The sequence below is a fragment of the Notothenia rossii genome, assembly GCF_949606895.1.
Source record: "Notothenia rossii genome assembly, chromosome: 7".
Taxonomy (NCBI): domain Eukaryota; kingdom Metazoa; phylum Chordata; class Actinopteri; order Perciformes; family Nototheniidae; genus Notothenia; species Notothenia rossii.
Window position 1 is genome coordinate 34,874,863 of NC_136905.1, and position 21,771 is coordinate 34,896,633.

The 21,771-nt window shown below is 39.4% G+C and overlaps 1 protein-coding gene across 2 annotated transcripts in view; it reads left to right on the forward strand.

The window, feature by feature from the left end:
• Nucleotides 1-4,376, forward strand: part of LOC307012997 (alpha-N-acetylgalactosaminidase-like) — a 34,454-nt gene extending 30,078 nt beyond the window's left edge. Inside the window, exons 4-9 of one of the 2 annotated variants that reach the window (XM_079640220.1) lie at nucleotides 900-1,111; nucleotides 1,222-1,316; nucleotides 1,577-1,738; nucleotides 2,059-2,256; nucleotides 3,352-3,492; nucleotides 3,962-4,376. In XM_079640220.1, coding sequence (XP_079496346.1) covers nucleotides 900-1,111; nucleotides 1,222-1,316; nucleotides 1,577-1,738; nucleotides 2,059-2,256; nucleotides 3,352-3,492; nucleotides 3,962-4,123 — 970 coding nt within the window. In that variant the 3' untranslated portion in view covers nucleotides 4,124-4,376. The remainder of the gene's footprint in view (nucleotides 1-899; nucleotides 1,112-1,221; nucleotides 1,317-1,576; nucleotides 1,739-2,058; nucleotides 2,257-3,351; nucleotides 3,493-3,961) is intronic. The other variant, XM_079640221.1, reaches the window with a different exon arrangement.
• Nucleotides 4,377-21,771: the final 17,395 nt, after the last annotated feature.

The following is a 21,771-nucleotide window of genomic DNA, read 5'->3' on the forward strand; positions in this document are numbered from 1 at the left end:
TCCATGGAATATAACAAAAAGTGTTTCTGAAATAAATTACATATCCCACCTTTTAAAGGAATGTTTCATAAAAAACGTTCTGTGATCTCAGACCTCAATAACATCCTCAAAACATCCTCTGAATGTTGCAGTTAAAACGTTATGTCATAGTTAACCTTAAACCTTAAAGGAACATTATTTGAAATAATAAACATCCTCAAAAGGTTATTTGAACATCAGATTCAAACGTTTCTTTAAAACATTATTAGAACCTGAAGGTAACGTTAGCCAAAGTTGTGAGAAAGTTCCCTGCTAGCTGGGATGCCCAAGGACACACCAAATCAGTATTTTGACTGCAGGTACTAGGGATCTACCTCCTAAACCAAAGTAATCCCATAACAAGTATAAGGGCAATGCCCAGTGAAAGGGTGGTGGCTGTGATATGGCTCGGAAACTTCAATATGTGCTCAAGGTCAACCAGCAGTTGCCAGAGGTCACGTCGCCTGTAGATGTTCTTGTTGCGGCTTTCGGCTCCTACCCAGCACTGATAAAGGTGATGGTATGCTTGGAAGATTTGGCCCACTTTGCCAACTCAACTCCTGCACTGATTGCTTCAGGAATCGTCTTCAGGACCTGACTATCGTCCTTCACCTAGTGCCTTTGGGCAGCAGCTTAGGGTGTGCTTCAGGGTTCCTCACTTGGAGCACAGTGGGCTTGGTGACTCGTGTGCAGAATAGATGGGCTTCAAAGCACATTATATTTCAAACTGGCAAAATATGGCAATATTACCTAGCAGGAAGTAAGCTATTTTGGTTACATTGCTTATATTGGATTTGCAAAATGTTGCCTTGATTGTACACGACATGATCAGCTTCCATTGTTCAATAAAATGTACAATGTGACTGCTTGCTTTCTTCCAGGTTCCCAGGGGGCATAGCAAAACTGGCTAAGTACATCCATGACCGTGGACTGAAGCTGGGAATCTATGCAGACATGGGCACTCACACATGTATGGGATACCCTGGCACCACGCTGGATAAAATCGATATTGATGCCCAGACCTTTGCTAGCTGGGGGGTAGACTATCTAAAGTTTGACGGCTGTTCCTCAAATGCTGTAGAACAAATTATAGGTAAGAGCATACTAACCTATTGAATAGCATTGACTGAAATCTTTGAAAACCTTAAAAGTACAGAAGCCACAAGAGATCGTACACTAAGCAAGTGTTTTCTTGTGTCACAGGCTACCCTCTGATGTCCAAGGCTTTGAATGCTACAGGCAGACCTATGGCATACTCCTGTAGTTGGCCTGTCTATGTAGGAGGCCTTCCCCCTAATGTGAGTGTCATTCCAATGATGGTCAACTCAAGCTGTGGGGTTAATTTGACTTGAATAGAACCATCACAATGTTCTGACAAAGACGCGCTAAAGGCAGTTGCTGCACTTAAATCAAAAACAAACAAAAAATGTAAACTTTACTCACTGTTCTTAATCAAATGATAAGCATTGGTATAGGTTTTTCATCGTTCTTTAGGAAAATGCGCAATATATTTTTGCGCACAGCTTTAAAGTAAATTATACTTCCTTGGTCCTACCAGGTCAACTACACTTTCCTTGGTGACATTTGTCACTTGTGGAGGAATTACTATGATATCCAGGACTCATGGGACAGTGTACTTGGTATTGTTGAGTGGTTCTCCAACAACCAGGATGATCTGCAGCCGGCTGCGGGGCCTGGACGGTGGAATGACCCTGACATGGTATGATGGGTTTGTTTTCATTATTGATCTTACAAAACTGATAATGAGGCAATATATCCTGGAATATGTTCCACTGTGTAGCCCTTTTAACCACAGAAAGATGTTGCTTTTTAAAGTTGAAGATGGTGCTTTTCAAAACGCTGTTGAAGTCGAGTCTTGTGTCGTACGTAAAACAAGGCTAAAACAATGAATGCATTCACAGATGAGTTTACTGCCTTGTGGCCGAAATGTTAATGACCAAACCACTCTTTTCCTTTTTTGCTCTTCTTTGCCTTACTGTATTGTTGTTCTCTCTTTATGCCTCTGATATCTGTCCTCAGATCATCATTGGAAACTTCGGTCTCAGTGTTGACCAGGCCCGCTCTCAGATGGCTCTGTGGGCTATAATGGCTGCACCTCTCATCATGTCAAATGACCTTCGAAACCTGGACAACAGCGCCAGGACCATCCTGCAAAACAAAATGGCTATTGCAATAAACCAGGACCCCATGGGAATCCAGGGAAGACGCCTATTGCAGGTCATTATCATTATTGAGACAGATCGGATTATATATAATGACAAGGCTTAGTAAGGAATAATGTGCAGAAGGGCGGTCTTTAATGAAAAAAGACCACTGTGATCCTGACACAAAGGGGTGGGTGTTCTTATTTCATTAATGATCGCCCTTCTGCACATTTTCCCATTTATTACACCGCTAAATACTAATGAATCAGACAAATTTAATCCCAATGTTGATTTAAAATGATTTAATGGATTTCAAAATGATCATATTACAGCTGAGAAAAATTCTGTACCAACGGCTGGAACTGTGGCAACAGCAAAGTAACTTAAAATAACAGCAGCACTGATTGAGGTTTTCTGTAACTGTCCAAGTCTTTTCACATTTTCTTTCAATTAACTAGTCTTTAAACACTGCAGGAGCCCATACGGTGTTACGGTTAGTGTTTACTTCCTGTCTTTTTTCTTTCACTGTTCCCTTTGGTGTTTACTTCCTGTCTGTCTTCTTCTGCTGTTACCTTTAGTGTTTACTTCCTGTCTGTCTTCTTCTGCTGTTACCTTTAGTGTTTACTTCCTGTCTGTCTTCTTTTGTTGATTTCTCTGACGTCCAGCTCTCTGTTTTTTATCAACTTACCTTCTCTTGCGCTCTTTTTCTTTTCTATACTGGATGCACTTTAGCCATCATGAATCCAAAATTCCGTGCTCACCAAAATATTCATTTGTATTCCTTGGTGTTGTCTGATGGAGAAAAGGAATGTTTGTAGTCGACAGTTGATGTTAAATAGACCGGACATCTTTCTGCGCATTGATATGACGGCCCATTCTGTAGACCCTTGATCTTTCTTAGCAACGGTCGGTTCTCCTTAGCAGTGGTATGTTAGTGAAAATTAAGAACACTTGAATGTCCTAATTGAAATTCGGAATAGAGTATTCAACTAAGCCGTATAATACACAGTTCACAATAATACACTGATGTTAATGATGTAGAACAACAAAAGGTGGGAGGACTTTTTGGGATTTGGAGTCAAAGTTTGGCACCCACAAAAATCAACAAGGGTGTCTTGCCTAAGAAACAGGTTCAGATGTTATATTTTCTGTGTGTGTTGTCACACAGGAGAAGAGTCATATTGAGGTTTACTGGAGGCCTCTGTCTCAGTCAGCCAGTGCCCTTGTGTTCCTGAGTCGACGGACAGACATGCCCTACCTCTACCACAGCTCTCTGGGTAAATTCAGCTACGATGCTGGCAACTATGAGGTTCGTACACCCTTTCACTTCTTATCCTTTGTATCATATTTGTCCTGAAATTATTTTTTCTCTATTATCTCTATTTTCAAAAAAAGAAAAATAGTTTATTATTTTTCTTTTTTTGAAAATTATTATAGTTCATTCATTTTGCGGAAATATGGAGAAATCCTTTGGCATTGGTAGGCAAACATGTATATATTTGCAGTAAAGATTCTCCCACTCTTTTTTTTTTTTTTTAGTTATCATTTTTAAATGTTGTATTTTGTTGAGAAATATTGTATAAATTGTTTTACTCTTTATCGTTGTTTTTGTGTCTCTAAACTGTTTGCAATAGTGACATTTCTCACTTGGATTAACAACGTACTACTATCTGTTTATAGTGGTTCAACAATGATTTGGTGAAATATATAAAATATATAACAATCAAATATAAGTTATGTTTTCCATTTCAGCTCTAAATATCTTCTCTTGTTTTTAGGCCTACGATGTGTTTACTGGCGCAACAGTGACGGGTCTGAACGCCACCACAGAGTTTACCTTCTCCATCAACCCCTCAGGTGTAGTCATGTGGTACGTGTACCCCAAAAAAGCATCCAAACAGACGAAGATGCTCAGGAAAACCTCAAAACTCACATGGTAAAAAACTGTACCGAGGCATAGGATTGTGTTATGAAGTAACTGCTGTAAATGCTAATGCTAATCTCAAATTGTATGGAATAATTGGAATGTTGAAAGTGTCAAACAAAACATTGTCAGCTTAATTTGGTTTATGGAATAGATATTCTGCGGCACTGATTTTAATGACACCAAACAAAATCATTTTCAATTCTGTCATATTTTTGTATTGTTTAGAAGTGCCTTTTTCTTCAATTGAATAAACATGTACTAATTTTTGTCGTTGTTGGTGATATTTCTAACAGGAAGTAGCCTCAAGTAGTTTTTATTTTTATTTAGATAAACTGTGACACTACCAGGTTGCCTAAACAAACAGATTTGATGATTTATATAAAAATGCACATTTATTATAATTTTTTCATTGTTGCTGGACACAAATTAGGTGTACAAATGTTCATATGTAATTAAGAAAAATGTAATAATACTGTAAATATAGCAAAACAAGAGGCGGATACACATCCTGACCAGTGATGTCTTTTATGTCAGTACAGACATTTTTCAAGTTTTAACATGGTAGTTTTATATCACCGTCTCTAAGCTGCGTATCCTGCTCTGCAGCCCCAGCTGGGCTCCTGGGGCTCTCCGTGCCCTGGGATCGGCAGAGGAAGCGGTCCATGTCCGCCCACGTCTTTCCCACACAGACCCTTTTTAGTCCGCCTGGGGTCAGTGTGGGTCAGCGCCTTTCTGCCGGCTGCTATCACTCACGGATGAATCCACAAAGAATGACATCAAATGTTCTGAGAATAATACACATGTCCTTCAGATGTATGTGCTCGTACACAGTAAAGTAAGCAAGTATCGAGCCTTTTTGCTTTGTAGATTGCTGGACACCAAAAATGGAGGTCTCCGATCAGAAGGTTGTGGGTTCTATCCAGTGGCGTAACTATCGACGGTGCAGCCGTAGCAATGCACCGGGGCCCAGAGCCAGCCAGGGGCCCATGCAACAAAAAAATAAATTATTTTTAAAATATTTATTTATTTAAAAAGAAATGTTGGGGCCCCAATGGCATTGACCGGTTCACGCAGTCTTCAAAGTAACCAAGCAACCTAAATTAATTTGTAATTTGTCTGTCCAATGACCTTGCTCCCTTTCATGCAGGGCCTTGGCGTTATAGATGTTCGCCAAGGGTGCCAGATCTGGGGGGGCGGTGCGCTGGCAGCTCTGGGAGGGGGAAAAACATTTTTGACCGTTGGTGCTCATCCTAATTTTCAGCCTTAATATAATTAAGTAAATGTAACACCCTTTTCACCCCGGTTACACTTTTAATTTGCCCTGTACGATGGGCGCTGTAAGTGATGACAGTGGGGAATGTTGGCTTATGTTGGGTGCTAGTGGATCGCCGGAGCTGTAGATTAACATAAACATGCTTATTGTAGTTGTAAGTGCACTGCCTGTAGCACCATGGAGCATATGTGTGGGCTGGACCTGTATTATACAGGAAAGGAGTGAGCAGAGGGTCAGGTTTTCGTTTCTTGTTCCGTTTTCTGTGACTATCTGCCTCACCCTCTCAGACATTCAGTTGCGCGCACTACTAAAGAGACGCACTACCATGGAAACCAAACAATGGTGTAGCTGTATTAAAGTCAGAGTGGAAACAGTTCTGACTAAATCTGATTGTGTCAGAAATCGGGAGAAATGCGGGAGACATATAACCCCGGGAGGAAACCGGGAGAGGGCAGTGAAATCGGGAGTCTCCCGCGAAAATCGGGAGGGTTGGCAAGTATGTGTATAGGCCTACTCAGCGCCAAATAGAGAGAGAGTTACGACAGCGGAGGTCCAAAATGCTTGATCGTCACGTGGTTCAGAGAGACTCAGAGAGTTCCGGATGTTCGTGGCGGGCCATTTGAATCACGATTTGAATGCATTAATACCAGGATAGAAATGCAATTTTTGGTAATTAGTGGTCAATAAAGGTTTTGATTTGCAATATTTATACAAGATATCGATATGTGTATGTAGTTACATCAATGTTTGTTTGTTTTTTTAAGTAAAATTAGCTAATATTTGAGGATTTACGCTGCAGCAGCAAAAGACAAGGCATTGTTCATTCGACAGTTAAAAGACTAAAATTAAACAATCGAAAATGAAAACATCTTAAATAGAAATAAAAGAGCATTACAAAAAGTAGAAAATATACATAGTGTGAACAGCTATCTTACCTGTTAACATATACATGTTAGGCTAACGTTGCCTTGGTTAAAGACCCTGTTGTTTATTGCTTTGAATTCTTTAAAACAAATATTATCTTCTTAAACCTGTATGGTAGTCAGAGCATCACATCCTAATGTTTATTGATATATTTAGAGGGAGGGGATGGGAAGGAAGGTTTCAAAATTCTGATTAGATACATTTCTACCATTTCTTTAATTCATGGTGGTTTCAGTAATCCCCTGGTAATTGAGGACATAAGTAATCTAAATGAGTAATGTCATCTTTATGACTTTCAGAAAGGACAGGAGACCGACAGGTGCCTATCAATGATTGTCAACGGACAGCACAATGAGTCAAAGGGCTGGCAGCAGCAGCATGATGATGTTAAATGTGTTGTTTTAGGAACATCCATTCTAAATAAATGGAATTCAATAAACATTGAATAGCATATCATGCAGTTTGTCTGTACCTTTTCCTTTGTGTTGTCCTCGCATATAGTGTCCCCCATGGTTTGCTGTGCTGCTGGGGGATGCTCCAATCGCTCAGAGAAAGGAGTATTAATGTACGGTTTCCCCACTGACACAGAGAGGAGGAAAGAATGGCTGGCTCAAGTCAGCAGGAGCAATTTAACTATCACAAAAGACAACAACAGCAACTAAATATGTGAGGTAATCATATTTTTCACAAAACGAAGACCACACCATTGGGAAGCTTAACGTCTGTTTAATAAGGAACAGGGAGAGGCTTGCAAAACTCTGGGAGTTGAGACTCAGGCTCAGGGTGAGGGTCTCATTGCAGGTGTTGCAGTATAAGTTGAGTCATGACAACTGGCGACATTCTATTATTTTCGTCATAGGAATCCGGGGCGTGTACATTGAGGACCCATTGTTGACTTACCAGGAAAGAAACATCGTTTGTCGTTTACGTTCATCTTTTGCTATATCTGCCTTCCTAAGATCACTTTGCTGCACATTCAGTACTCGTATGTGAGGTTGTGGATGAGAGGCCGATATCGTGACGCTTACAGGGAGGTATCGAACATTAAAAAGTAGGCGACTGTGTGGATGCCTGTTCAAAACATTGCAAACTTCAACACATTTTTAATTATATATTTGTGTCCGACTTTCATTTGTTCATCGTTCTTAATGTGATGTATATTAGCTTTGATAGCTGTCCATACCTTCAGACAGCCTAAAAGTAAAACACAAGTTGTTTATTCACAGCCCGAACGCTCATCGAGATGACAGGATCAGTCATGACAACTTGTGATCAGCTCCGATTAAATTGTGATATCAATTCTGTAGCTAACCTCCAGGGAGCACGTTTATTTTTTGAAATACCTGTATCCCTCTCATCACAACAAGACTCTACACTGTGCAGGAAAAACAATTACATACATGAAAATAACCTTGATGCATGGGAATTAAACACACAAACTAACAGATAAATAATCAGAAGAAGGCAGAGAGGAAGTAAATAACAACAGGAACACGGAAGGCATACAGAATTGCTTAGACACGGGTGTCACATGAAATTTAAATGTTCTGGAAAGTTCCTTGACAGCTTTAGCCTTTTTTATCTCATGAAGTCCCTAAGTGACACACACTGAACAGTCTGGGTTCATGGTCCTTGTCATTTGCTTTTGTCTTCCCATAACAACATGTCCAAGATGTCCATGTGTCAGGCTAAAACATGTGACAGAACTAGCTAGATTTGGAAAGGTTTTTTGTTGCTAAAGTTAATATTCAAGCCATTTAAGAATAAAAATGCTTACATGACATGTCATTTGTTAAACTTTAAGCTGTCTTCGGCTCTTTTCTGCTGTAACAAATGTAAATGTCCCCTCTGTGGGACGAATAAAGGTATTCTGATTCTGATTACATTTAACCTGTTGTGGAAACATTTCTTGATGAAATTGATATGAAACAAATGCCATAAATATTGCTGTGACACATGGTGTCACATCGGGACTTTAACCCTAAACATTCACAGTAAACCCGGAGTGACATTAGAAATATGATTATGGTCTAGTCAGTTAATTTAGCTGATTCAATTATATTTAGTTAACATATGCTTTATTCTTCAATTCATATTATGTTCAAACAAATGCAAACCAAAACATCATCCTTGTTAATTAAGTTATAAGAGTTACTTTACCATTAAAGCCCAGATATTTGACACTAGGGGGGGTTACTTCTCAGAAATGTGTCTATTTAGTCTCAATGACGTTCCCCTTAATTTCCCCAAAAGTAGAAATGGGTCCGGGTTCTTATGGGTTAAACGTATAGGCTTAAAGGCATAATAGAACTACCGTATTATATTTATTCAACTTGTGACCCGCTGGACTTACTTTTCTGTGGTTTACCGTTACTGTGACATATCAGTATAGCCACGGAAGATAGTTTGTGTGTTTAATTCCCATGCATCAAGGTTATTTTCATGTATGTAATTGTTTTTCCTGCACAATGTAGAGTCTTGTTGTGATGAGAGGGATACAGGTATTTCATAAAATAAACGTGCTCCCTGAAGGTTAGCTACAGAATTGATATCACAATTTAATCGGAGCTGATCACAAGTTGTCATGACTGATCCAGTCATCTCGATGAGCGTTCGGGCTGTGAATAAACAACTTGTGTTTTACTTTTAGGCTGTCTGAAGTTATGGACAGCTATCAAAGCTACTATACATCCCATTAAGAACGATGAACAAATGAAAGTCGGACACAAATATATAATTTAAAATGTATTGAAGTTTGCAATGTTTTGAACTGGCATCCACACAGTCACCTACTTTGTAATGTTCGATACCTCCCTGTAAGCGTCACGATATCGGCCTCTCACCCACAACCTCACATACGAGTACTGAATGTGCAGCAAAGTGATCTTAGGAAGGCAGATATAGCAAAAGATGAACGTAAACGACAAACGATGTTTCTTTCCTGGTAAGTCAACAATGGGTCCTCAATGTACACGCCCCGGATTCCTATGATGAAAATAATAGAATGTCGCCAGTTGTCATGACTCAACTTATACTGCAACACAGGTCTTCAGGCTCCATTGAATCCCCCTGGGGTTCTTGTGCTGAAAGAGGCAGACAAAGACAGCAGAAAGGGTTGGATACATCTAAAAACCTATAGGATGTGAAAATTGCTGACCTATTTGAAACTTACCTTGTGTTTTCACTCTCACTTAAAGAGGCTGTGACACATGTTTCCCCCATCGTCCAAACCAATCAATTTGATTAAATATTGTTCCCTTGAAAACCGTTACTGAACTGATTTTGGATATTTTTACTTTGATAACCATTAATCTGCCCTTCAATGTTGACAATTTTCTGGATCTTCTCTGGGATTCTTCTGAGAACTCATGAGGCCGAAGGATCTGTTTATGTTGTATCTATTAGAAGTTTAGGAATTAGGTGCGTCAATATGTGGGCGATCATACGGTCATGTAGCCAGTGGTGGACTAGGACTAAAAATCAGCCCGGCACTCTCGACCGGCCCACTTCGGTACCGCTAGTAAATTGTCAACGGGGGGAGTGGGGGATGTGCTAGTGACTTATCCGACCAGCCCACTTCGGTAGCAGCCCATCGGGATTCGTCCCGATGGCCAGTCCACAACTGCACCCAGCCCATCCCACGTAAACTGTCAACGGGGGGAGCCTCGCTGCGGGGAAACGGTGGCTAGTGTCCCGATCGGAGTGGGACTAATAATAACAATAATAATAATCCGTGCATTTTATCCATTAATTTCCCCAACATTGTGGTAAGAAAAACCACACGTTTAATCCATGTTGGTGTACTACTACAACCAGTGGTGTAGTGGGGATTTTTTTACTGGGTGGACGGGAGACACTATGGACGCGCTCGTGAACTCTCAACGGGGGGGGCTTGGGGGACCTCTGTGTCGCCTGTCAGCGCAACTTACATGATGCCGTTTAGACAACAATATAATAATAAAGGGCGGTGCCGGCTGTAAGCGAACCGATCCGGCCTTTCTGCGCGACTATCACTCCAATGCGGGACATAGTCTCAATGTGTCTCACCCTACACACACGGTTCTGCCCCTCACACACACACGCTTCAAATCAAGTTGCATAAATGCTTGAGCTACGTTTTTATTATAATTACTGTGAAATCTGCCTATTATGTTTTCGTCATTATTGCAACAAACACACACTTGCAACTGATAACACTGGCAATGATTTTAGATGTATTAGACTATTAAAAAAAGAAATCATGCTTCAAATAAGTGGGGGTACGGCGTACCCCCGCGTCCAACGCGCACTACACCACTGACTACAACTACAAAAAGCATCGGTTTGTTTTCTCATCAGGAAATGCAGACCGGCTCAAACTAACGATTTTTAAATCATCATCCTCACGATCACTTAATGTATCATATGTTTGCCGAATTGACATGAAAGCACTAATAAATGTAGTTTCATCCACTTGAGTTTACAACTACAAAAATAATCGATTTGTTTTTATATCACATCCGACGGGAGGAAATTCAGCAGCTCTCACTACCAATTTTTAATCCTAATTTAATCATCATCTTCACCACGATCATTTATATTTATGTTTGCTGAATTGACATGAAAGCACTGACAAATATGAATATACTGTAGTCAACTTCATTAAAACGTTATTAACGTGCCTAAACTCAGTAATTCACAATTTCTACGCATGACAACACACTTTGTCCGTGTTTGGCTCTCTCACCGCACAGTGAAGCATTCCCGCATTGACGTCACTTCTGGCTTCCCCCAAAACTTAAAAATGAGTCGAAGGAATTTCCCCGCCATGTTCGAAATTATTGATATTTATCGGAACGGTATCGCACCTTCTTTTTTAAACTAACGGTTCGAGATGACTAGTAGTCCAATATTTCATTGCACAACAGTTGTTGGGATGCTGTCACAGGCTCTTTAAGTCCCTCTCCCTTTGCCATCAATCCAAAATCAGCTGAGCTGCAACATAATACAGACAAGTAATAATCAACAGAATCACAAGGACATCATATGGCTCTGCTAAAAACACTCACTCATAAGTAACGTTTTTGTTTACTGTTTAGAAGTCTCAAATATCCACTCTAAATCCATATCAATAGCGATGTATCACAAAAATAGCTCTCTTCCTTATTGTGTAACGTTAACTAATATACTAGCTTGAACTCCAAAATGGATATCCTCATTTCACCACCTCCACCCACTACAATCACACCCCCCAATGTTATATTTAACTAATATGTAACTCCCTCCACCCCGGATAAAAGCATGTTAAGAAGCCCCTTTTCTCTAATTCCACAACGATGGGTTGAAATAACATTAGGAGAACGGATTAATAGGCTGTTCATGGTTAACGTGTGAATCAGAGGAGTTGGCATGGTCGATTAGAAGTGAGGAGGCCGGGGTCACGGCTTGAGACAACCAAAGGAGGAGAAAAGGAGAACGGGAATGAGTGAGTTTACACATAAACACACTTATTCACAAACGCACATAAAAGAGACCACATTTAAATAACTTGAATTGACTTGATAAATACGTAAAGACAAACAGATTTATTAACCATGAATTAATCTATTTGTAAATTAAAAATAGCAGTAAAGTGGAAACTATTAAAGTAAAATGAGAAAATCACACTGAGGGAGACATGATGGAAATATTCACTCCACTTTAAGCAGTGGGTGTTGTGGAGTACAGAGTAGAACCATATGCTTCAATCTTTTCATCATGTTAACAAATTATTCTTTTAGAGATTTTTATTCACGTGTGATCTCATTTGTTACAATATTGATCACCATTAAAAGGATAGTTTTAGGAACCGCTCTATAAGACACATCTGTATTTGTATGGATCATGTTAAAGGAAGAGCTCGTGCCAAGCCAAATATAGTATTCCAATCTGAAGTGTTGATTTCTCCATTGTAGCATACTTATTACCATAGGAGGGCTTTCCGATGGAAATATGAAATGACTTCTGTTTTAAAATCCTTGATAAAGGAGGGAGTAATTGTTACATGTTCGGACACCCAAGGTTCCACACACTGCTAAAGAGTTTAACGTTGTTTTTTAAGTGGACCAGAATTGAAGATAGATGAGCTATGAAATACATAGCAGAGCTACACAGATCCTAGTAATGGTTTGACTCAAGATAATAGTTATGTACACAAGTTTCTGAATTAGATCTATTAGACATTGTAATACTAATTAGGTGTAAATGAATTGCAGTAGTTGTAGTACTATAAGGAAGTGAGTTTTGTACCAAGTTTCAGAAAAGATGGGAGGCAGAAGTCCAACAGGAAAGTTAGAACCATCTTGAAAATCATAGTTGAAATCGTGAATGAATAAGGAATGGCGCTCCACATATGACATATTTTTGTAGATAAAGGGAACCCGCCTATGCTGAAATACCTCTGAAAAGACTCTGCAGAGCACGACATGGCCAAAAGACTGAGACCAAATTACCTTTGACCCTGACTGACAGTGTGACAAAAGCACTGTCAATGACTGACCCTGGGGTCAGTCACCAAACCAAACCTGACTTGACAACCAGATAGTGTGAGTGTGAATGAATGCCGGCATGTGATCAGTGTAACTGCATGATTCTAAAACAATAACTAACCAAGCATGTTTTTGGACTAACATATTATTTTGGAGCTCCAAGGGAAATGAGAGGTTTCCTAAAAATTCCATAAAAAGGGGAAACCGGACATGTGACCCGTTTCTAATCTATTTGATGATATTTTATTCCCACAGGAGTTGGCGGTTTTCAAATGTAAAACTCAATCTAAAATCTGAAGATTTTGTTTCTTTTGGGCCTGAAAGACAGAGAGAAACACTTATTTTCACTGAAGTGTTTACTGTGGAAATAATAATAATGGGTCTAAAATTGTAAACAATGTTTGTTATGTCCCTAACCAATATTTACCTGAAAGTGTTTTCCCCCTCCCCATTACAGGATTTTGTTACACATGAGTTCATGTGTAAATAGGGGGGAGTGTGTATAATGTATAATGTCAACATGTAAATGTAAAATTCACAATTTAAATTTTTTCTTTAAGGATTGAAAGAAACTTTCCGCCCCAACCCAGATGTTCAAACTGAGCATTGAAGATAGTTTTAGGATTAACCTGCTCCATATCTAGGGATAATATACTGTTTGGTGAATGTTGACATGTTTCTAATATTGATTGAGTTATAACAGGTAACACAGATGCAGAATCAGTGGCCAAGGGGCTACTGTGAGAGATCTAATTCCAGAATGGAATACCGAAAAAGTTGACCTGTGATAATGAAACAATTTTGTAATATTTCAACAGATATTAAAGTACCTGAGGTTTGAAATGTAGAAAGAACATATTACAGTTAAGCTGAAACATAGTAATGTAATGAGACAGAATTTAATTTTGACAACATCTTGTAACTAGCCTGGTAAAAGAAGTAAAGGCCATAGACTTTATTGTTTAGGTTATTATTATCATTATGGGGATATACATTTCATTTAAATTCATAATAGAAAGACATTTGATGACAGTATGTTGTATTTCTGTATTCATTTTTCAGCTTGATAATAGATAGGTAGAAGCAGTATTGCCAGGTGCAATCGATGGGATTTCTGCACACGATCCAAGCAGAGAATGACGTACCTTACAGGACAGACACACTCAGGAAATCATTCACTCTGACATCATCATGACTTTAGTTGTTTTTGAATCATAATGAAATTGTATTACATAACGTTAGTGTGTTTTTACCACAAACAGGAATAGTTAATTGTTATATTAGATTTGAGAAAGATTACAAGGATTTTATTTAGTTCACCAAGAAGATGTTTTTTGTTTGTAACATATGCCAAGTAGTAAGATTCAAATATCAGCAGGTTATGAATTATTATTCCTCTGTCCCAGAACCAACAAGAATGTGGATGGAGAGAACTATATCTACTGGAGCCAGCAGAAATTCGTAAATTGCACCAGAGACACAGTAAAAGGATGACACAAACAGTTAGATAAAAACAGACCGATAGAATGGCGCTAGACTTGTTTAAATAAAGAGTAATATTTAGCTATTTTTAGATAGTTTAATCCTTCTTATACTTTTTAAAGGAACAAGTGCCTTTACACCAGATACAGTATGAAGATGATTTATGATGTGAAAGGAGGGCGTTAGACATTTTCCATACCAAGCTAATTGCTGCTATTTTGCGAAGTGACATTAAAGGTTTAAGATAGAAGTTATGTACAAATGAAAAACTTTATATTTATGATGAATATATATTCTTATTTGTATTTTTGACTTTTATGAGTTATGTACCATGCAATGTTCGGATGAAGAACGCATTGATTTAAATATTATATACATACCTTAAATGGTATGTAAGGAGGGATTGTTACAAATTAAAATCAATGTTGATATGGCGTAATTTGAATTAAATACACTATTTGATTTAAATCAGTTTTATTCTGAAAAACCGGAAGTTCTCACTATTAGCTTAACACTTTTATTCTGAAAATTCGTCACTTCCGGTTAGCATTTAGCATCTGGCGGAATCATACGATTTCAAACCTTGAAGCAAGGTGAAATGACATGTGATGTTGTACACTGAGCACACTGGGATTAGCACTCATTTATTGACGCTGAATAATGTGTAGCAGGGAATGTTTAAATAACCACAGACGCCAGAATGATGCAATTTAGCTACAGAAAAAGGCAGGAATTGCATTGGACCCGCCCCCCGACAACGCCGGCCAATAGGAGAAGACCTCAGATGACAACAGGAAGAGCAAGCCAAGAATTGATCTCTTCGACCCCCTGACCTGAACTGACCGGTCGGATGTGGAGAGCGCCTCCACTCGCACATTTCATTTTGTACACCACCGCATAGTTTGTGTAATTAAATGCTGTTAACTTTTATAAGCTTCCCTTGACTCTTTTCAGTCTCTCTTGCCTTCAGGGTTCTAGAATTGCTTTCAGTTGCTAACTGTATCCGGTATCCTAGCCTAATCTGTTATCTGTAAACATTCCCTACATCTACTGATTTAGGGATAATCCACTAACATCCTTTAATACACATGTTCATTTGACTCAGATGTGCTGATAATATCCGCAATATAAATCTTTAAACGTCTTCTTACCTTTAAAAGTCCATCACGAACGGTCTATTATGCTGCAACTCTACTGCGCTGCTAGCCGCAGATAGCCTCAATAGTTCCACACGGAAGTCAGCGGCAAGCTAACTTCCGGGGTACTATTGAGGGCTCCACGATCCGCCATTGCTGTAAAAAAACTGGTCCATTGGAGTGAACGGAGATGTCGTAACTCTTCTATCTATATGGCGCTGGGCCTACTATAGGACAGTCAACTAAAAATATCGTTTAAAACTAGAGAAATAAAAATATGCATTACTAAATAAATGTTAACTAGGTAAAATAAGATATGAATGAATTACATTTATTTGTTATTGGCTATGGTAGGTTATTGGTTATGTGCACATACTTATTTGGTTATTAAAATGTAAAACGATCTTTTTCATATGGGTGTTCTAGAGTTGTACCTCCTAGATCAGGGGTGGCCAACCCGCGGCTCTCGAGCCGCATGTGGCTCTTTGCCTAGTTTCATGCGGCTCTTCAGTTCCTATCGAGTTGTATATGTGTGAGTTTGGGGGAGAGACACTGACTCCTGACTAGTGTTGCACGGTGTACCGATACTTGAAAGGTATACCGCGAAACCCTGCCCTTAAAAACGTTACGATTCCTCCGTTTCATTAGTATCGGTACTTTAAGAATGACAGGGGAAAGTACTCCGGTGAGAATGCGCCGTTTTAATAAGAGCCGTGTGTGTTTAGCGCTCTGCTTCCAATCCCTGCACTGCAGCCGTGCCTGCAGTCCCGCCCCTCTCAAGCACGCTCAAGCGCCTCCCCTCTCTCGTGCACGCGCTAGCTGCCAGAGCATATGAGAAAACGAGAAGCAAGGCTGCAAGTGGGAGTGCAACTGCCGCTGTGCATCGGCTTGTTGACAAAAAAAACGCCAGAAGCGAAATGTTGATGTATTTTAGCTATATCTCTGAAAGTGAGGGCAAGCCTATACGGACACCACGAGGCCTGTCTGTAAGAAATGTATTAATTTTATTGAATACGAATTCTTGTCATTTATTTTGTTTATTGTTTTAATTGTTATGGTTATGGTTCTGGTGTGAAATAAAGCACACTAATTACATTTAAGACTGTTTCCCTTTTTTTAAGAAAAGTATCGAAAAATAATCGGAATCGTAATTCTTAACTTGGTATCGGTATCGAAACCAAAATGTTGGTATCGCGACAACACTACTCCTGACAGTTAAACCTGATATTTAGTAGGTCTGTTAAGTATTGAATGCTGATCATTCTGACGTAATTTGGCCGGTCAAAGTTGTTTGGGCTCGGATAAAATCGCTCCGTTACTTTCGTCCCGTGTTACTTTCGTCCCGGCTCTTCCTACGTGTGTATGTGTGGTGTCAGGTGTCAGTATGAGAGGATGACAGGGCATCTAATTTTGATGTGGCCCAAGAGCCAATCACAATAATGCCTGGATGCAGAGAACCAATCACCTTTGAGGGGGGGAAAACTTATCGTTGATTAAACACTATCCAGTGTTTCCCCTACCATTGTCTTGGAGGGGCGCCAACAGAGCCTCTCGCCCCCCCTGAAATTCAAGGTGTTTAAAAAAAATATATATATAATATATATTTTTTTAAATATATATATAGCACCAAATTGCAAATAATCTATAACTATTGTCACTTTTCACATTGAACATGTGCTCTTTTATTAAATAAACTAAACGCTTTCATTTTAAGTTGTGAGTTTAGTGTTTTTGACCCTAAGAAACACCGATGCATTAATCAATAACAATAATCCACAGCTCCTCTATCTGCTCCAGAGGATTTAAAAAATATATATCCCAATGCCACAAAAATGCATCAGTGACGTGTTTGAAATCTTGTCTCCAGAAAACAAAAAACTGAAAAAAGTGGTATCAGTGACTGTGTGTTTGATGTGGCTCTTTGCAGTAACATAGAACAACTTTGGCTCTTAACCTCTGACTGGTTGGCCACCCCTGCCCTAGATCTAGTCTCTAGTAATTGTGTGCTCAAAGTGCACCAGATTTAAGCATTTTACTTTAAAATGTTCAAACATTTCTTCCTGGGGGACCCGCCTAGAGGATGTGGTGTCCACCCCCCAATTCAAACATGTTCATACGATACTGAATACATTTGAAGCCTTTTTGATGTATATTACCTATGTCAATAAGTTTCTGTTTTTGTAGTGTATCTTTCTTGTGTAGAGATTTTTCATTTATTCTTTATATATTCTATAGGGGGGGAGCAAAAATCTCGTCAAGGGCATGAAATTGGCTAGAGCCGGCCCTGCTTTCATGTCATGTGATACCGTTGAATCAACCTGTACTGTACTGTAGCTAGCAGGAGCAAGTTCGGCAGCATTATAAAAAATGCAGACAGAATTCATTTTACCCGGCAAATTTGAAACTGACTGGTCATCTTTCAATAATATTAATAAGAATTGTGTAGCAGAGTTTCCGTTAGCAGGTAATTACCGGACTATGACCGGATATGCTGATGTTTAAAACTCAGTTAATGGGGCTCATTTTTATATTGCTTCAGTTTATAATCGTAACAGATCGGAAAATTCAGATTCATTTTTCAATAAATGATTCCACAAACAACAAACAACATAATTATTACATTCAAACAAACTACTTGAAGTAGATGAAGTACATTATTCAAGAGTTTACATTGACTTTGAATAATAACACGGGAGAAACAGATCCTCTCTTTTCCCCTCTCCCTCCCGCTAAACAGTGGGCTTCAGGTGATTATGCAGAGCTGCATCTGTCTGACTCAGCAGCTGATCTGATCTCTCTCTCGAGTCCGGTTATAGAGAGGCGAAGTCCCTCCCTCTCCGGGGGAGCTCCATGGGACCTGTTGGGGCAGAATCTCTGCTCGGCGCCGTTCCTATATGAGCTGGTTCTCAAAAGAAGGAAAAATTAAAAAGCAGCCAGGATAAGGGTTAAACAATAATCTGCTTTAATGGCAAAAACATACGAATACTTCACCTAATCACGAAGCACTCTGCAGAGTACTCCGGGCTCAGGTTCTACCACCGTGTGAGACACGTCTCAGGAACGGCAAGTCAAAAACAAGAGCGCCGATCTTCAAAATGATCACAACATTTATACACAGAGTTCACTTCTGAGCGAGCTAGACAGTGAGTTGGCAGTGTTCCATTGGTCGGTTTCCCTTCTGGGCGGGATCCCAGGTAGTAAGTCCGCAGTTGTTGATTCCATGTTGCTTCTGTGCACGTGTGTGTGTGTGTGTGTGTGTGTGTGTGTGTTTGTCCCTCTGCCCTCAGGCAGATCCCCCAATCAATGATTTGGAGTCATGACAGAGGACTCTTTGACAGGACACATACTCATTCCCCCTAAACATCTTCAACACACACAAACATTGTATCATGTATCTTATCACACAACAGTCACCTGTTTTTCTTTATGAAAGCCATATTTGTAAATATCCAAACGCCATCGTCCCATGACAGTCCCCGCATCAGTCAACCAACATAAGTTAATTGTTCTTGTGGCTTAATGGCTTCCCTGAACTTCCCTTCACCCCAAAGTCAGCTTACTAGGAATGAATACATTTTATTGATAAGCTCAAAAGGACGTTTATCTTGTTTACTGCTGGGTGACCCAAGTCTCAAGGCCTGCAGGATGTGTAGGAGATAAACATTAATTCAACAAGACTTTAACTGCCTTACATCTGAAAATGTATCCGGGAATTCCCCTGTTGATTGCAAGGACTATTGATAATTAAAAGAGAGACCCTAGGGGCCTCTTCTTGGTATCTACTAGGCAGAAGTCACTCAATGCAGAAATCACAAGTTTAACACACATTCTATATATGAGGTGACATTAAAATGAATATACCAGATTGAATTTTCCTGCCATAACAAGTTACTTTAATACTTCAAATAATTCAAATAATTCTTCAGACCTTAGCCTCATCCCAATAGAGAACCGCAGTGACGCGTCGTAAAACCCGGAAGTAAACTTCTTCTGGTTCCTTCGCAAAAAAACAATGCAAATTCTCAATATGATTTTGGAAAATAGCTCGAAATAAGGTCTGTGGTTGATACACATTTAAGAGAGGGATCACGTTTTGTTCAGCCGGATAATCTCCACATGTCAACCCTACTTTTATAATTTTTGAATCATAAATCTAGTCGCCAAAAGCGAAATGCTAACGTTATGCTATAAACGAACTACAAGCCAGTACAGCAGCAGGGTCGCACGACTTCAACGTCACACCAACTTAAGATCGTTTCAACTGACTTGCACTGAAACTGCACTTTGAACACTTTAAATATATTAACATTTTAAACTGTATACCCTGGTTATCTAGGCCCGTTTTGTTTAATGTATACCACGTTTATCTAGGCCCTTTTTGTTTTGTTTTATGTATACATGTCACACTGTGGGAAACGATATTTCGATATTTCTGGATGTATAACACATGTAGAATTTTTGACAATAAAGCTGAATTTGACTTTCGCGTGCTTGCATATTTTAACAAAGCTTTTCATTTTAGCCACACTGAATTTAACTAGAAGTCATGGCTGTGTCAATTACCAGTCTGATATCGTTTTACAAAGATGACAAGAAGAGTGTAGATGGAGGAGAGAACCACTACAAGTCAGGACACGTTACAGTGCAGCCTAGATGAAGGTGTGCTTACCGGTGTTGTCAGGGCTAGCATGAGGGACAAGGTTTATAGTGTCGGTGAGTAGTGAAGTATTATTTGAATTATTTGAAGTATTAAAGTAACGTGTTATGGCAGGAAAGTTCAATCTGGTATATTCATTTTAATGTCACCTTATATAGAATGTGTGTTAAACTTGTGATTTCTGCATTGAGTGACTTCTGCCTAGCAGATACCAAGAAGAGGCCCCTAGGGTCTCTCTGTTAATTATCAATAGTCCTTGCAATTAACAGGGGAAGTCCCAGATACATTTTCAGATAATGTAGTTAAAGTCTTGTAGAATTAATGTTTATCTCCTACACATCCTGCAGGCCTTGAGACTTGGGTCACCCAGCAGTAAATGAGATAAAGGTCCTTTTGAGCTTATCAATAAAATGTATTCATTCCTAGTAAGCTGACTTTGGGGTGAAGGGAAGTTCAGGGAAGCCATTAAGCGATAAGAACAATTAACTTCTGTTAAAGATACATGATACGATGTTTGTGTGCTGAAGATGTTTAGGGGGAATGAGTATGTGTCCTGTCAAAGAGTCCTCTGTCATGACTCCAAATCATTGATTGGGGGATCTGCCTAAGGGCAGAGGGACAGAAACACACACACACACACACACGCACAGAAGCAAACTATGGAATCAACAAACTGACTTACCGCCCAGAAGGGAAACCAACCAATGGAACACTGCCAACTCACTGTCTAGCTCGCTCAGAAGTGAACTCTGTGTATAAAGGTTGTGATCATTTTGAAGATCGGCGCTCTTGTTTTTGACTTGCCGTTCCTGAGACGTGTCTCACACGGGGTTAGAACCTGAGCCCGGACTACTCTGCAGAGTGCTTCGTGATTCGGTGATGTATTTGTATGTTTTACCATTAAAGCAGATTATTGTTTAACCCTTATCCTGGCTGCTTTGAATTTTTCCTTCTTTTGAGAACCCGCTCATATAGGAACGGCGCGGAGCAGAGATTCTGCCCCAACAGTAGTGATAGCAAGAGTACCGTTAACCTAGAGTTAATTTATTCACATTAATTCCCATCAACAAATCAATTGTATGTGTCACATAAAATCTTTATTAGGCAAGGCAAGTTTATTTATATAGCACTTTTCAACACAAGGCAATTCAAAGTGCTTTACAAAAAATGAAAGACATTAAGAAGATGGCATTTAAAATCAGTCATTAAAAAGAAAAGCTAACAAAATAAACATTAAAAGAAAATACATGGATAAAAGTTACAGTGCAGTCTAAGATATGAATAGTTCAATTAAAAGCAGCGACAAAAAGAAAAGTCTTCAGCCTGTATTTAAAAGTAGTAAGAGTTGCAGCGGTCCTGCAGGTTTCTGGGAGTTTGTTCCAGATATTTGGAGCATAATAACTGTACGCTGCTTTACCATGTTTAGTTCTAACTCTGGGGACAGAAAGCTGACCAGTCGCTGAAGACCTGAGAGATCTGGATGGTTCATCATTTAGCAGGAGGTCAGAAATACATTTTGTTCCTAAACCATTCAGTGCTTTATAAACAGCAGCAGTATTTTGAAATCTATTCTTTGACACACAGGAAGCCAGTGTAAAGACTTCAGAACTGGAGCGATGTGATCCACTTTCTTAGTGTTGGTAAGGACTCAAGCAGCGCTGTTCTGAATCAGCTGCAGCTTTC